Here is a 16020-nt window from a genome sequence, read left to right on the forward strand (position 1 = left end):
GCCAGCATACAACATTTGAGTGTTTGATGTTGCTATATGAAAGATCTGGATGAGAGCACAATATTTCGTATGACACATTTTTCATATTCACATACCGTTAAATACTCTTTACATGAATCTGTGTGTCTCTGTCCCAGAGGTCAACAACATGTTTTCTGGTGACATTCTCGGCTGTCCGAGTGGCGTTATCTGCACCTCACTGTACAAGGCCATATTGGGTTAATGTTCCTCTGTGTTGTCACACACTCCCAACACAGTAACACAGTAACACACAAGCTGAGGTCTGACAGGACGCGGACGTTGAGAAACTCAAACAGCCTCTGCTGTCTCTCAGACCGGCTGGAGGGATTTGGATCAGTGTTGCCGCTCCCCATGGCCTAAGGTTTTTCTGTCTTGTGGTCGGCACAAATAACTGCAATACAATCTCATCCTGAAATTAAGAAAACATTCTCAAAGAAGAATATAAATTCATAGTGGTGAAGGTGTATCGTGAAATGATAAGTGAAGCAAAAAGGTTTCAGTCCCAAAAAAGGCATGTTTATTCCATCATCATACACTCGCATTCATTGTCATGTTACAAGCAACATTGTCGAAACAAAATGACATCAGTTTTTTGACTGAGGGAGGCGAACATGCATGACTTCCTACAGGTGAAAGAAAATTGCAGGCAAATATAAATCTATCGCTGCTTTATTACAACTTGATAACAACCTAAACTGATCGATCAATATACAGTAAGTGCACGTACTGCCCCTTTTCTATTAAGAAAATATCTTTTTAATACTGTTCCATGTTTAGAAATAAATAGCTTACATTTTGTTCAAAGCAAAGTGGCACATTAAAAACCTTGTTCAACCCCCACCTAACACATGCAGTCAAATCCCTTGTCAGGACTGTAAATCTGAAACTGACTCACACAAATGTATTCCTCACGCAAAGTAACCTGCTAAAGGCGTATGCCCCGATGCCTTCCTGTGTGAAAACCCGACTGACCTCAAGCTACCAGACAGAATGACACTTTATCCAGTAACACAGCAGGGAGGCGAAGACAAACGGAAAACGAGCGTGGGTTCTGCTAACGCCAGGGGTTTCCAGGCGGATGGACAGGGGCAAATGACTTCCTCCTTCCTGTCAACGAGTGTATTAAAGAAGGACGTGCCAGAGATGGTACATGCAGCTGGCTCGTGGGACCGCTTGCGGCCCGGTAGGAACTCTGGCTCCACTCCGCCTCCCGGCTCAGCAGCAGTTCCGGAACAGACCGTGAAACTATGTCGTGCCTGATGCTTCCCTTACTGCTCGCTACTTTACGTCTTTCTCCTACTCTGTTGGACAGAGGCACAAGACGGAGGATCCAGTCGGAGCAGAAGTCATGGAGAGAGAAGCAGGCTGGGCACCAGCAGGCCAGTTCAGCTCAGGACTCAGAAAGCCACTTGAGAAAGACCTAAAGGGGAAATAGATCAGGTGATCGTGTCATTGGTCATGCTGGAATTAACAGAGACAGACATCAGTTTCAACCGTTCGACCTTAGCGCACTGTATTCATTCCATCTCTTCCATGTCAAATTAACAGACAGTGCAGGTGACCATTTGTAAATGAACGAGACGGACGGACGGACGGACGGACGGACGGACGGACGGACGGACGGGTGGGTGGGTGGATGTATGGATGGATGAACACATCACAGTTCAGAGTAAGAGTAAGAAGACCAGTCCTTAAAGGGGAACGCCGCTGTCATACTGTAGCAAGTTTAGCTCAAATGTCCCTTTGTCCTCAATGAAACCGATCTGTACACACCAACATTTAACCGATCTGTGCAGTAGTAAGCTAGCTCCTTTTTCCTCTGTGCGCGCACCCCCTTTATAATGGAGGTCTATGGGCCTCTGCTAAAATCTATGATAAATATGCATTTTCAAGGCAGGAAGCGCAGGGTGTGATCTTACCGGTGTCATTATGCTGTTGTGAAATATATCGCATTCTCAAACCGAATATTGAAACAAAAGCTCCATTTGAGCTAGAACTATTTCGCCGAACGCACTACACCATGCCTTTCGCACTGTAAACTTCCACCACAGTAAAGCTAGTTGTTTGTTTACATCCTCCTAGCCTAACACGTCAACACATGGGGATGGCGATTCATTTCACAAGACAACATTGTACTGAGCGCTTCCTGCCTTGAAAATGCATGTTTATCATAGTTTTTAGCAGAGTCCCATAGACCTCCATTATAAAGGGGGTGCATGCACAGAGGAAAAAGGAGCTAGCTTACTACTGCACGGATCGGTTAAATGTTGGTGTGTACGAATCGGTTTCATTGAGGACAAAGCGACATTTGAGCTAAACTTGCTATGACAGCGGCGTTCCCCTTTAAAGAAGGCCAGGCTCACACCAGGCCAGCCCTCACCTAGGCGGTGCTTGTCCTTGCTAGCCCAGCAAATACTGTAGTGTTGGAGCAGCTGCTGCAGAAGCTCCTTCTCATCCAGAAACTCCAGATGCTCGATCCTGAAAACAGAAGACAACAAAACAACAAAACGACATAATTCACCTCACGTGAAACTGTAGAATTAGAATTAGAAGAATTTAGTCATGTAGTCAAGCATGGGTAGGGTTTACCATCGCTGGTGTAAAAGCCTTACAAGCAGACACAGAAAGGTTCTAAGCAGACACAGAAAGGTTCTAGGCAGACAGAAAGGTTCTAGGCAGACACAGAAAGGTTCTATGCAGACACAGAAAGGTTCTATGCAGACACAGAAAGGTTCTATGCAGACACAGCAGGGTTATTAAGCAGACACAGAAAGGTTCTAGGCAGACACAGAAAGGTTCTAGGCAGACACAGAAAGGTTCTAGGCAGACACAGAAAGGTTCTAGGCAGACACAGAAAGGTTCTAGGCAGACACAGCAGGGTTATTAAGCAGACATCGCAGGGTGAAGCGTGGTTCTTACCTGTCCACATCGTCCTGGGGAAGAACGCTGTAGACTGTCATCATGTCCAGGGCGTCTGCGTGCTCCCAGCCGGTCTGGAGAAAACGTTCCTTCTGAAAACACAATCAATCAATCAACCAGACAAATCCCAATAAAATGTTTTGAATGAATTCCTGTTTCAGATCGTGCTTCTTGCCACTGCCCCTCCGTACCACCACCTGCTTTCCTTCCCACGTTTTTTTTACCCACCCACCACCACTATCTAGGACACAAATTATTATGTTCCACACAATGTTAGGATTAGTTTGAGAGTAGACTGTATGTACTGTAACAGTCCTCTCACCCAGGTGACCTCACAAGCCTTCAGTAGATCAGCAGTGCCTGGGCCTAGAGTGTGGTTCCACCTCTGGCTGGGCCTAGCGTGTGGTTCCACCTCTGGCTGGGCCTACAGTGTAGTTCCACCTCTGGCTGGGCCTAGCGTGTGGTTCCACCTCTGGCTGGGCCTAGCGTGTGGTTCCACCTGGCCTGGCTGTGACTGCAGCTGATGGGCTGACGTCATGTGAGCGTGTTTTGGGTGTTATGTGGAATGGTTGGTGTAAACTTGGTGTGAGGTGGTCTATGATTCTAGTAATAATGATGCATGAGTGCAGTGTGGTTGGTGTGAGGGCGGTGTAGGTTAGGGTGGTGTAGGTTAGGGCGGTGTAGGTTAGGGCGGTGTAGGTTTGGGTGGTGTAGGGGTAGGGTGGTGTAGGTTAGGGTGGTGTAAGGTTAGGGTGGTGTAGGTTAGGGTGGTGTAAGGTTAGGGTGGTGTAGGTTAGGGTGGTGTATGTTAGGGTGGTGTAGGTTAGGGTGGTGTAAGGTTAGGGTGGTGTATGTTAGGGTGGTGTAAGGTTAGGGTGGTGTATGTTAGGGTGGTGTAGGTTAGGGTGGTGTATGTTAGGGTGGTGTAGGTTAGGGTGGTGTAGGTTAGGGTGGTGTAGGTTAGGCTGGTGTAAAGTTAGGGTGGTGTAGGTTAGGGTGGTGTAGGTTAGGGTGGTGTAAGTAAGGGTGGTGTAGGTTAAGGTGGTGTAAGGTTATAGTGCATGATTTTGGTGATATTGGTGTAAAAGGCTAATGTAAGGTTGTGGAATGGTTTGAGTAAAGTTCTAGTATGGCTGCAGTGATGGAAGTGTAAAGTTGATTCAGTGTGGTGGATGGTGCTTTTGTAGCGAGGTTGTTGAGGGAGGTGCAAGGTTGTTGAGGGAGGTGCGAGGTTGTTGAAGGAGGTGGGAGGTTGTTGAGGGAGGTGCGAGGTTGTTGAGGGAGGTGTGAGGTTATTGAGGGAGGGGCGAGGTTGTTGAGGGAGGTGGGAGGTTGTTGAAGGAGGTGGGAGGTTGTTGAGGGAGGTGGGAGGTTGATGAGGGAGGTGCGAGGTTGTTGAGGGAGGTGCGAGGTTGTTGAGGGAGGGGCGAGGTTGTTGAGGGAGGGGCGAGGTTGTTGAGGGAGGTGCGCTCTGCTGTACCTGTGATTCCAGAGACTGGCAGACCTCGACTCCTGCCAAGTTACAGTGACGATGCTGCAGGTTCGCGATCATCACCTGGCCGAAGCGATCCATCATGTTGACCTGCACAGAGAGAGAGAGTAAACATTTGATGTGGGCTACCCAAATGAACAAACTTTGAAAGAGCAGAGGGCATAAATGCCCAAGGACGAAGAAGAGAAAAGCCTGGACACTGCTGTAGTGCTCCTACACCTTCTGACAAGTTCTTTCAACTCACTGTGGTATGCCCCAACAATACGAGTCGTGAGAATCTACCTGTTCATAGTTGATGAACATGGCCGTGTGGAAGGTGTCTGCCGCCCAGTGCACCAGCTTGGACGACTGCTCTGGAGTCATGTAGACCAGGACACACTCAGACAGGAACAAGGTGGGCAGCCTGGAGCATAGATAGGATCAGAAATAGAGAGCAAACACAATTGATTCCCAAGGCATCCAGTTTTTGAATTGTTAATTGATTCTTGTTTATGTAATATTGTTTCTTGATGTTGATTAATTAAGCAATAAACCACGAGAGGCCATGTGTTATTGTGATTTTATAACAGCTAGAGGGCGTTGTTAGGCACGACGCGAAGCGGAGCAATAACCCCCCTAGATGTTATAAAATCACTATAACACACGGCCTCTCATGGTTTATTGCTTTTATACAACGGTTACTACATCTATTAGTGTAAAATAGACACACAGCAATGTAAAATATTAACATTTATTCAAAACGAAGCATCATTCCCTCAATTCCGCAGAGCAAAATAATTCCCCTAACAAATGGGTTGCCAAGCAACAACAACAACAACTACAATGCATTGGATCAAATGGGAGGCGCATTAATACTGAAAATGGAACGATATGCGGTCCCAGGTGTGTGTTACAAAGTATTTTAACACGGCTTCCAGCCAATCAGAATCAAGAACCAGAACTAACCGTTGTATAATGATATGTAATTACTTGACAACACAGCAAATGAGTGTAACTACTCACTGTAATTTCAAGTATAAATAAAGGTTGAATGAATGAAAATTACCAACATTAGTTGTAGTTATTCTAGAAGGTTCTAGTCCACAGAGAACTCATTTCAACCTCAATGAGGTTTGGCAAGAGGACAGGACCTCACAGGATGCAGTGAATGCCTCATTACAACATAAAACCCTGAGAAAAACAAGAGTCCTCAGCTGACTCGCTGGCCAGGGAGTGAGTAGGCTTTTCCACATCTCCTGCAAAGACATCAAAGACGATCTCTGGCTCTTTGACGTAGAGATGGAAAAACTTTGGAAAGTGAAAAGCTCTCCCAGGAGTATAATTGTCGTCATCAGAACAGACCACAGGACGCTCAAGCAAAATATTCAGACCATAAATATGAGTTATGAGGAATGGGAAATCATCTGCCAGCTCTACTGTACCACGAAGCTACCACTGATACTGACTAATACTATGCCAACAAATAACTGGATGGCAATTTTCAGGAGAAATATTCTCCCACTTTGAACGTGACAAGATACACAATCACTCAGAAAGACAGATAGTGTGTTAGATGTATGTGTTCTTTCATATCAAATGTGACCTAAAGAAAGGGAATTTTATGTTCCAATTAAGGCCTGTTTTCAGCTGGGTGATGTCAGATGAGAGATGAATGGTTGGTTTCTTCATCTTACTCACTCTGGGTTCAGCTGGAACCTCCTCAGCTTGTCGTCCAGCCCTGGGATGTCCCGGAGGTCAGCCCCGATAATGCAGTACCTGTCTGAGTCTAGGCTGTGGCCATCTGACACACACACACACACACACACACACACACACACACACACACACACTAAATGCTCACTGGTGACTCATCTCAATAGTTTTAGGAAGCTTCCTCCTCTCCTATAAACTCTGAATCTTCTTTTATGATTACCTAGCAGTAGGGAGTCAGTAGAGTGGGTTTCAATCAGAGGTTTGGACAGGGGCGGTTTTGTCCTGGAAGAACAAATACAGAGCCACACATTACTTCACCTGAAAAGATAAACAACAGAGAAACTATTCTGGTCTTCACAATGAATAACATGTGAGACAATTTACACCATTGGATCATAATGCTGCCTTTATCGTCCAGTAGTATGTTTACAAAAGGGCTCTGTCGCCCTCTACAGGCCACTCTCACACATAACAGTACTGAAACCAGAGAGACATTATGTAAATACAGAGGAAGAGGACACCGCCTTACTTGATGTTGTGTATTTTCCTGGCGACGATCATTGGGAAGTCAACCTCAAAGTATTTCCTCGGCATGAGGTTTTCATCCTGCAAGTCAAATCACAAACTGTAACGTGAAAAACAACAACAGCGAAACAGGGGCGAGAGAGGAGCGTTGTGCATGATGACAGACCACTGGCTCGCTGTGTCACAGAAGCTACAATGTGCAGTCAACAACAAATAACACATTTATCGAAGCAAATTTGCCCATCAATGGGGTAGTGTCCCACACAAGAAAATACACACAAACACACCAGCAGATGGAGCGGGAGGGTCACAGTAGCTAACCAAATAAGGCCTTCCCAAAAGAAGCCAGTAGAGGAGATCTCTGGCCTACCTTTAGTCTCCAGAAGGTGGTGTCAAGGCCAGCCCCCAGGTTCACGATCTGACAGTCACACTCAGTCTTCCTCAGGAACGCATCCAGCAGGGTGTTCATTCCACGCACGCGGGCATAGTAACCTGGGAACAGTAACGCAGGTAACGGTTAAATAGTAACAAGGTAGCCTGGTAACACACTATGGCCGATAAAGACAGAGACGTTTGTGAGTGGACAGCAAGGTGAGGTACTGGGACACTAACCTCTGCTAATCTCAGGAGCCTTCCTCTCCCCCACCGACCTCACAAAGTACTGGACATATGGGTCTGTCCAGTAGCCTTTACTGGTGGCAAACCTGGGAACCAAACACATTTGTTACAAAACGACAAATTGATTTATCAGTCATCACGGGACTCTCTGTCTATTTAGTATTTGTTAGCTGTGTCATGAGTTGCAGTCAAGTGTAAAGAGCAGATGCCCCCCACCCCTCCCCATTCACAACTTGCGTGGATCTGAGAGATAAAGGTTAAATAAATATACAAATAAAACTTTGCATTCTGCATGCTTGCATGTGAATACGCGATGGCATACAAACACACACTTACTCAGTGACACAAACTGATATTACGCAAAATCATAGATCCCATAGTGATGGTGTAATGGTTATGAAAGATCTAGTTTATCTACCTTTTGCATGTCGTTGCATCGTCACAGGTCGCCCTCACTGCTTCATCGGCTGTGTCGGAGTCTGTGAAAGGCTGTCGTGCTGCCATCAAAACTATCTCCAAATGATCTAGCTGCTAGTTCTGTAGTTAACGTTAGCTAATATTTGACAGAAGATTGCAACGCCCCATGGACCTAGCTAGGCTAGCATTCCCAATGAGCAGCTAGCTAGCCTGCAGCTAGTTTGACAGTTCACGACTGGAAACAAGAACGTAGCAGTTTGTTCAAACTGTGCCGTGGTTCTTTAGCTAGATAAATCAATTTTACAGTGTTACAATAACATACAATTGTGTAAAATCAGATGTTGTTCATAGTTGTTATTGAACGACTGGCTGGCTGCAGCACAGCTGAACTCGTCTCTAGCCTGATCCGTTTCCGTGCAAGTGGACCAGCATGCAACGCTCCATTCATTTCCCATCCTTCCCATTGGTTGACTCGCCTTCCAGAACACCCAATGAACGCTCCATTCATTTCCCATCCATCCCATTGGTTGGCTCTCCTTCCAGAACACCCAATCAACGCTCCATTCATTTCCCATCCATCCCATTGGTTGACTCTCCTTCCAGAACACCCAATCGCATCGCGCCAAAGAACAACGACGTCAAATTCATTGACTTATCATGTAAAGCAGGATGATCATATCACATCTGATCAAACTGGAGAGAGCTTCATTTTGATAGCGATGTTTGGTATGAAGTACACATACATTTAATTCGACGTCAAGCTTGGGTCAGTTCTAGATAAAATGATTCCTTTATGGTCCTACCAACAACTATTTTATACCATCGAGGAGATGCTGCAGCTGAATTATTTGTCATAAACTTTAAATTTTCACTATTAGCCTACTTCTAATTACCCTTTCCTCTACTCTAATAGTATTCTCTAGCGTTTGGATCCCTCTGCTGTGGCTTTATATGGTTTTATTTTATGATTGTGCCTATACAGTATTCTCTCATTTTGTACTTATAAGTAAGTTGATACACACACGCACGTACACACAAATACACACATACACAAGCACTATGCACTGTATGCACTATTATTTATTTATCCTTAGAGTTATATTTTAATCTGTAAATGTAATGTTTATTGTGTAATATATATGTATTCTGTGCATGTTCTGTGCTATGTGTTGTATCATGTGTTATATTATGTCTTCTAAAGAAGTTCCTAGCGGAAAATAAAGTACTTTGAATTGAATTGAATGCGTATGGGAGTGTTTTTGTTTTTAGTCTTTTTATTGTGATTCTTATTGTATTTTTACTGCCTGCTAGCGCATTGTTTTTAAACGTGCTTTAGAAATAAATTTAATTGATTGATAGTAGGCTATAGTAGGGGAATTGCACTTACAGCATCAAACGAGCAAAGTAACACATCCCTAGACTAGATATACTGTACATTTGTAGAAATCCAAATACACACGAGTGCTATTAGCCAATGCCAATCAACCGTTCAATCAATTCAATAACCTTTATTTAAACTCGAAGGACACTGAGGTTGCCCTCATTTACAGTGGCGACGAGTAAAAGAGATAAAATACTACAAAGATAAAACATGAATAAAACAGAGGTAAGGCAATAATAACACTAAAAGCACAACATGAAACCGTTGAATATCTGATGAGCATTGTGTTTGGAATATCAGATGAGCATTGTGTTTGGAATATCTGATGAGCATTGTGTTTGGAATATCTGATGAGCATTGTGTTTGGAATATGTGATGAGCATTGTGTTTGGAATAACAGATGAGCATTGTGTTTGCTGAACAGCACTGCGGCTATTCTAAAGCACACAGCATATCTGGGCTTTCAGGAGGGGAGGAGGGTGATGCTACGTGTGCTCGGTTCTGCCCCCAATCCAAGGCTGGTTCTGCCCCCAATCCAAGGCTGGTTCTGCCCCCAATCCAAGGCTGTTTCTGCCCCCAATCCAAGGCTGTTCCTGCCCCCAATCCAAGGCTTGTTCTGCTGCCTGGCAGAAGTGCGTGAAGCGGCCAGCGGGGATTAGACAGTCCGACCAGCAATGACAAGGCTGCGGAGCCTAGTTAGTGAAAGTCTGGATTGTTTTGTATATTTAACGTCAACTGGAAACTAGGAGACTTTCTCGGACTAGTTAAGCAACCATCAAAAAATGTCGTCAGCCAGCAAGATAACTTTTTTCTGAAAGGAAAAACCTCCACTTGGAAAAGCCAGCTGGCAGCTTGTAAAGCTAGCGAAGCTAACGCACCACCAGGGAAGCTAGCTCGCAAGCTAACCATTTTTTTTGACTGGTTCTTCTGGACAGCAGACCTTGTTTTTTCAACTGCGAAAATAGCTCCTAATCAGTGGGTGAACTTCGTGAGCTAGAGGACGGTCGGCTGATGCGGCACACCGAAGGCAGGGCTTCACATCCACCTCCACACCGTAGGAAGAGTCTGAACGGGACTGAACATGAAGAAACAGTTCAATCGGATGAAACAACTCGCCAACCAAACAGTTGGCAGGCAAGTAGAATCATTTATCTGTTGCTACGAACTGTAGTTTGTTTGTTTTTCAGCTGGTGGGGGGTAGGGAATGTGTCTGATTTCTATGGCCTAGTTGTCCATTCACTTTGCTGAACAGAGCAGAATACAGGCTATAGCTGCTACCGCGTATAACGGGTCATGGCTTCAACTCATAACATTTAATGTAGTTTATATCGTAGCCAGAACTCTGCATTCAACGTGTAGATGGATAGGCATATTCGCACCAAACCAATTCTGCTTCACCCCTCTTGCGTTTGACAGCTTAATTTCTAGAATCCCAGGGAGCCTCTCTTGTTGTTGGTCTCTCTCTGCTCATCTCATTGAGACTAAGCTACTACCGGACCTAGAATTAAGACCCATTGGAGGTATTGCAGTAAAGTGTGATAAGACTAGACTAGAGCATAATGTGATGTGAGTCACAAATGACACAGGAAAGTGCAGCACCCCTGTAGCTGCAATAGCAGTCCCATGGCTGTCCCTCTGGGGGGAGAGGGGAGAACTATGGTCAATAGCAGTCCCATGGCTGTCCCTCTGGGGGGAGAGGGGGGAACTATGGTCAGTAGCAGTCCCATGGCTGTCCCTCTGGGGGGAGAGGGGGGAACTATGGTGCTATTTGTGATGAGTAGGCTTGGTCAGGTCATTGTATCCCAGAGTAACCTTATCACACAACAGACTGTCACAGGAGTGACTTTCCCTATCTGAGCCATAGATGTATACAGTCCTATATAATATATAATACAGACCTATATATCTTATCTCTTATCTGTCTCTTACTACCATGATATAAAAGCCTAGCAACGTTTTTTAAGAGTAGTATCAGAATATAATTTGAAAATGTCATGACCTTACTTACTATAGCTGATGATTACTCTAGCTAATTGAAAATGATAGCCTGTCTGCAGTAGTCAGTTTGCGGTGATGGAATGTTGATAAAACAAGTAACGTGATACATTCAGTTATCATTTTGTGATGAGAACAGTGACATTTACACTGAACTTCCACTCATATTAGGAACATAAGAGCATTTCATCCAGGGGTGAAAATTAAATTTTTGGCTCACGGTGAGTCACCTGCCAAGGGGACTGTAGATGAAAAAATCTACCGGCCAAGGTTGTTGTTTTTTCCAGATAGCCTTCCGAAATCTAGTCGCCAATTTTACCTGAATTTGTCCGGTGGCAGGTGTTAAAGTCGCACTGAAATGAAAAAAGCATTCTGTCCCATTTTGGTTCACATAATTGGTCATAGTGTTCACCTATTCAACGATGTATGCCAAAAAACTTTCAAAATTCTACATTTGTTGTAATCTTATATCAAAGTATATAATTTCTTACTTCCTGGAAAACGGTAGGTCACGTGCAATGACGACAACAGGTACCTTAGATTTTAGGCCAATAATCTCACGACATCCACCCGTCAATCAACGCTATCCTTCTATCAAATCTGTCTAAAGTTCTTAAAACCCGTCCACTTGTCAATGTTCCAATCAAATTCCTCTAAACATATGTCCCACCCTCATAGCTGGTTTGCGTCGGAAATACGTCAAACTACTGAAGTTAGATGATCTCAAACGTCCGTTTCAGTGCGACTTTAATTTTCAGCCCTGATTACATCACTGAGTGTTTGCTCTGAGTGTGTGAACACTTCAAAAGTGTTACTTTTATATATAGACTACTGAAAGATTGAATCAGACAGCACAGACTTGCACTTTGCAACCAAAACTACATCCACAGCAAGAATGTTTAATGCATTAAACAAAGTAATGTCTTTGAATGGCTGATGTGATAAGTATCAGTTGGCACTGAAGTGACCCACTCTCTTGTCAGCCTGCCTAATGGCTTAAATGCGAGCCGCTCTTGAGAGTTCAACTCTGAATAGCTGTAGCCTGTTTGGGAATAGCTCACTCCTAATTGCATAGCTTTTAGACATAGAACCCTGCTACTCAAGCTCCTCTGGAACATAATTCTGTGGGTAGAGAACAGGTCTGCCCTGCACACACTCACATTGCTGTAGTCTGTTGTAGTCACGTGCTGAGGGCCAGGGGGTGTGAACAAGGGAAGGGATGTGTGTGTGCGTGTGTGTATGTGTGTGTGTATGCGTGTGTTTGCGTGTGTGTGTGTGTGTGGGAGTATAGTTGAAGGGAGAGCCCAGTACAGGATAGTACCAGTTTAGATACTGTCTCTCTCTCTCTCTCTCTCTCTCTCTCTCCCTCTCTCTCTCCCTCCCTCCCTCCCCTCCTGCTCTCGACTGTTCCCAGCTGAGGATAAACGTTGCGGAACATGTGGAACCCACCCCCACCCAGTCAGGGGGATCCAGCTCTGCTTCAGCCAATGGGACGTAGTCGATCACACAATGGGGAAACTGTTATACAGGCGGTACTTGGTTACAATTTTGAATGCCTCACTCTTCCAGTCTCCCCATTCCAGCTCTGGAGTGAGTGTCCCGCAGTACCCAGTTCCAGAATTCAAGGCCAGATCGCGGCTACCTCCTTGAGGTTTCTCTCCAGTAGGGCGGCTTTAGTTCAGTTGGTAGAGCGGGTCGTTCAATGATCGAAGGGTCAGTGGTTCGAATCCCAGCTCCGACTGTCCACATGTCGAAGTGTCCTTGAGCAAGACACCTAACCCCAAATCGCTCCCAATGAGCAGGTTAGCGCCTTGCATGGCAGCTGCCGCCATTGGTGTGAGAATGTGTGTGTGAATGGGTGAATGTGTGGTCATTGTAAAGCGCTTTGAGCGCCGCTAAGGTGGAAAAGCGCTATATAAGTGCAGTCCATTTACCATTTACCAGTATAGGCTGGCAGAGTGAGCCAGGGGGCTGAGTGGTTGGCAGGGCAGCAACCACATTGCCATTCACTCAGTTAGATAATCCTGTGGTGTATGTTTGAGTGCAACTCGATCCACAGTGTGTGTCTATTTCTTTAATAGTGCTTCAGGCCTGGCCGGAGCTCTGCAGATCTGGAATACTCATCTTCTCCTTACTGTATTAGACTAACAGTAAATCAGGAGTGTGTGTGTGTGTGATGTGGAAAGCAGACCTGTGTGTGTGTGTGTGAGAGAGAGAGAGTGTGCATGTCGTGCGAGCGCTCATGTACAGTATGTGCACGTCTGTTTTTGTCTGCAAGTGAGTTAAGTTTGAGGGTGTGCAGAAGCGTGCATGTGTGTGTGTGTGTGCGTGTGCGTGTGTGTGCGTGCGTGTGTGTGTGTGCGTGTGCGTGTGTGTAAGTGTGCTGATGACAGGGGCCTTTAGCCCGCCTGGCCCCCGGGTTCCTGTGATTGTGCGAAGTCGGAACACGGTGTGCAGAATGCAGCGACTCGGAGGAAATCTCTCCTTAGACCTCTCCAAACAGGAAACGGCCTCCCAGGCATAGAAGTGCTGCCTCTAAGGAGAGAGAGTGGGAGGGGGGGGGCAGACGGAGAGAAAGAGAGAGAGACGGACGGACGGAAAGAGAGAGAACCAAACAAACAGACTGTGACGCATACAAGGCCAGACCATTTTACCTGTAGGTCAGTGTGCTTTCTGGTCTTGGAAGTCCACTCCTGCTGGTCCTGATTATTGCATTAGTGCATTTTTCATCTGATAATCTCGTCCTGTCAAGTGAACTGCAAATTTACAATATACCGTTTTTACAGGCTTTTTATATCCGAAGCGACTTATAGATTAAGAGTTGCAGAGTTAAGTGCCTTGCTCAAGGGCACGACGGTAGGCAGGGCTCGTCTTGGCGCCGGTCTCGGACCAATGCTCTAACCTACCTACCGAACTCGGGATTAGCTGTGAAGTACAGTAGGTGAGCTCAGACGGGTCTAGGTGTGGCATTGTTATACCACCTCCGGTGATTGGCTGGGCCGTCAGACGAGAGACCGGTGAGCTCACCCTCACCCAATGCCGTGGTTGGCGGGTGTGATGAGATCTGATTCTGGAGGTAGGGGCCTGTATGAGCACACACTGTGGGGATGAACAGAGAGGAAGGAATCCATTGTGTGCCGCACACACACACACACACGCACACCCATACACACACACACACACACACACTAGAAAGCAGCTGTTGAACGACAAGAAGCTTCTCAGGGCCTCACCCATGCCTGGAGGACAGGGTGTGTGTCACTGCACTGTGAACGTCTACCTGTTGAATCGGTCTCTTGTGAGGTCTGTCATCACATTCTCATTCAGAAAACCCCAAGTTCCTTCACTGCGAAGTCAACCGTTGTTCACCCTCGCCCCCAACAGACATGTGAGCGATTCATCGGCGTCTCGCTGTTCCCTGTCGTCCGTGTTCGGTATCCATTACCGTACCTGGCCCACGTCTCTGCCAAATGCCGCAGAGTCACCAGGCCCCGCCCCCTTCTCCAGGCCTCGGGACGGTATGGAGTGGTTAGCACTAACAGCTCTTGCTATTGTGCTCGGCTAACAGCTTAACCGGGCTGAACCCGGTGTACTCTTACCCCGGCGTGCTTGGCACCGTGTTGCCATGGCTACCGTTTTTGGTAGCATGCGCGGTACTAGCGACCTGCAGCCCGACGGCCTGTAGCGTTTCCCGTCGTCGTCGACGGCGTGAGTAGAGTAGCCGAGTCACGTGTGTGTTTGTTGCTCGATGCTGAGGCACGGTTTCACCGCCGGCCGTCTGGCTGCTCTACCCCCCCCGCCCCTCCCCTCCCCTCCGCCCCCCCACTAGCCCTGGTCAGCTGACGTCGACTAAACAATTGTTTGTTTGTTGTGTTCTGGTCCAGCCGGGGGGCTGGGACACCCGCACCCACTGTGCCTATTTCTGTTTCTGTGACTCACCCTCCGTCCAGGCCAGGCGGGGACGTCGATGCGGCCGTCTATGTGTCTAGAAAGACCTCGCGGAAGGTTCTGTGACTGCTATCGATCGGGCGATCGATGGGCTAGACCCGCAGGGCAGGATTAAGAGCAGTATTACTTCTACTGCCTGCTGCTCTCTTTCTCCAACTCTCTGTGTTTCTTACTCTGCGCTGCCTTTCTTCTCATCTCTGTTTTGCTCTCTCTCTCTCTCTCTCTCTCTCTCTCTCTCTCTCTTTCTGTCTTCCTTTCCTCTCTCCTTCTCAGTCTTTAATCTCTCTCTCTCTCCTCTGTCTCCCCCTACTCTCTCCTTTAGTCTTTAGTCTCTCTCTCTCTCTCTCTCGCGCTCTCTCTCTCTCTCTGTTCCCCTGCCTCTCTGTGTTGTAATTGGAAGCAGCTGTGTGTGGCTGTCAGGGAGGTTACTACAGTGCACAGTCTGGAGGAGGGACTCCTGAAGGAGCCCACGGCTCCATTCCCCCCCCTACGCAGTTTAACAACTGACTCCGGGTCAGATGTCAGTTACCTCAGAAGCGGAACTCACCAATGTGAACCAGCAGTTAGAACTGTACCCAGGCCAGCTGGTGAAGAAGACGTGCAGATGTGCAGGGATGGACGAGAGGCCGAGGGGTAGGGAGGGTTTATGGATAGGGGGGAAGGAGAGTAGCTTGCCAACCTCCTCTACTGTGCAAAAGGACTACTGCTGTGTTCTCTATATAGGCTGTACCCATTAAAATCTCAGTCTGTTCATGCATGATTTGCTCTGACTTCATTGATTCCATATAGGATGCAGGCTTCTTTCCAGTCCAATCTGAGCTTTTGGAAAAGTCAACTTTTCCGTTGAGGAAACACTCGGGACTCGGGAGTCACCCTGTTCCACTTCTGCCCACTGTGTGTGTGTGTGTGTGTGTGTGTGTGTGTGCGTACGTGCGTGACATCAGAAACCCTTCTTCCACATTACAGCTGATAACAGGAAGTTGAAATGGTAACGAAGATGTTCATTTTCTCC

The 16020-nt window shown here is 46.5% G+C and overlaps 2 protein-coding genes across 4 annotated transcripts in view; one reads left to right on the plus strand and one right to left on the minus strand.

Annotated features, from left to right (window-relative positions):
• Positions 1 to 636: 636 nt before the first annotated feature.
• On the minus strand, positions 637 to 7952 carry lcmt1 (leucine carboxyl methyltransferase 1). Its single transcript, XM_084456280.1, has 11 exons — positions 7686 to 7952; positions 7262 to 7353; positions 7020 to 7141; positions 6654 to 6730; positions 6345 to 6406; positions 6110 to 6212; positions 4715 to 4835; positions 4421 to 4522; positions 2941 to 3032; positions 2402 to 2499; positions 637 to 1441 (listed from the first exon to the last, which is right to left on the minus strand). The coding sequence occupies exons 1-11, from the start codon at positions 7769 to 7771 to the stop codon at positions 1419 to 1421; spliced, it is 978 nt and encodes a 325-aa protein (XP_084312406.1). The 5' UTR covers positions 7772 to 7952; the 3' UTR covers positions 637 to 1418.
• A 1751-nt stretch (positions 7953 to 9703) lies between these two features.
• The window catches only part of arhgap17a (Rho GTPase activating protein 17a), a 28432-nt gene continuing 22115 nt past the window's right edge, over positions 9704 to 16020 (plus strand). For all 3 annotated transcript variants that reach the window (XM_084456352.1, XM_084456354.1, XM_084456353.1), the window contains exon 1: positions 9704 to 10199. In XM_084456352.1, coding sequence (XP_084312478.1) covers positions 10147 to 10199 — 53 coding nt within the window. In that variant the 5' untranslated portion in view covers positions 9704 to 10146. The remainder of the gene's footprint in view (positions 10200 to 16020) is intronic.

Source organism: Borostomias antarcticus, assembly GCF_949987555.1.
Source record: "Borostomias antarcticus genome assembly, chromosome: 22".
In the NCBI taxonomy this organism is placed as follows: domain Eukaryota; kingdom Metazoa; phylum Chordata; class Actinopteri; order Stomiiformes; family Stomiidae; genus Borostomias; species Borostomias antarcticus.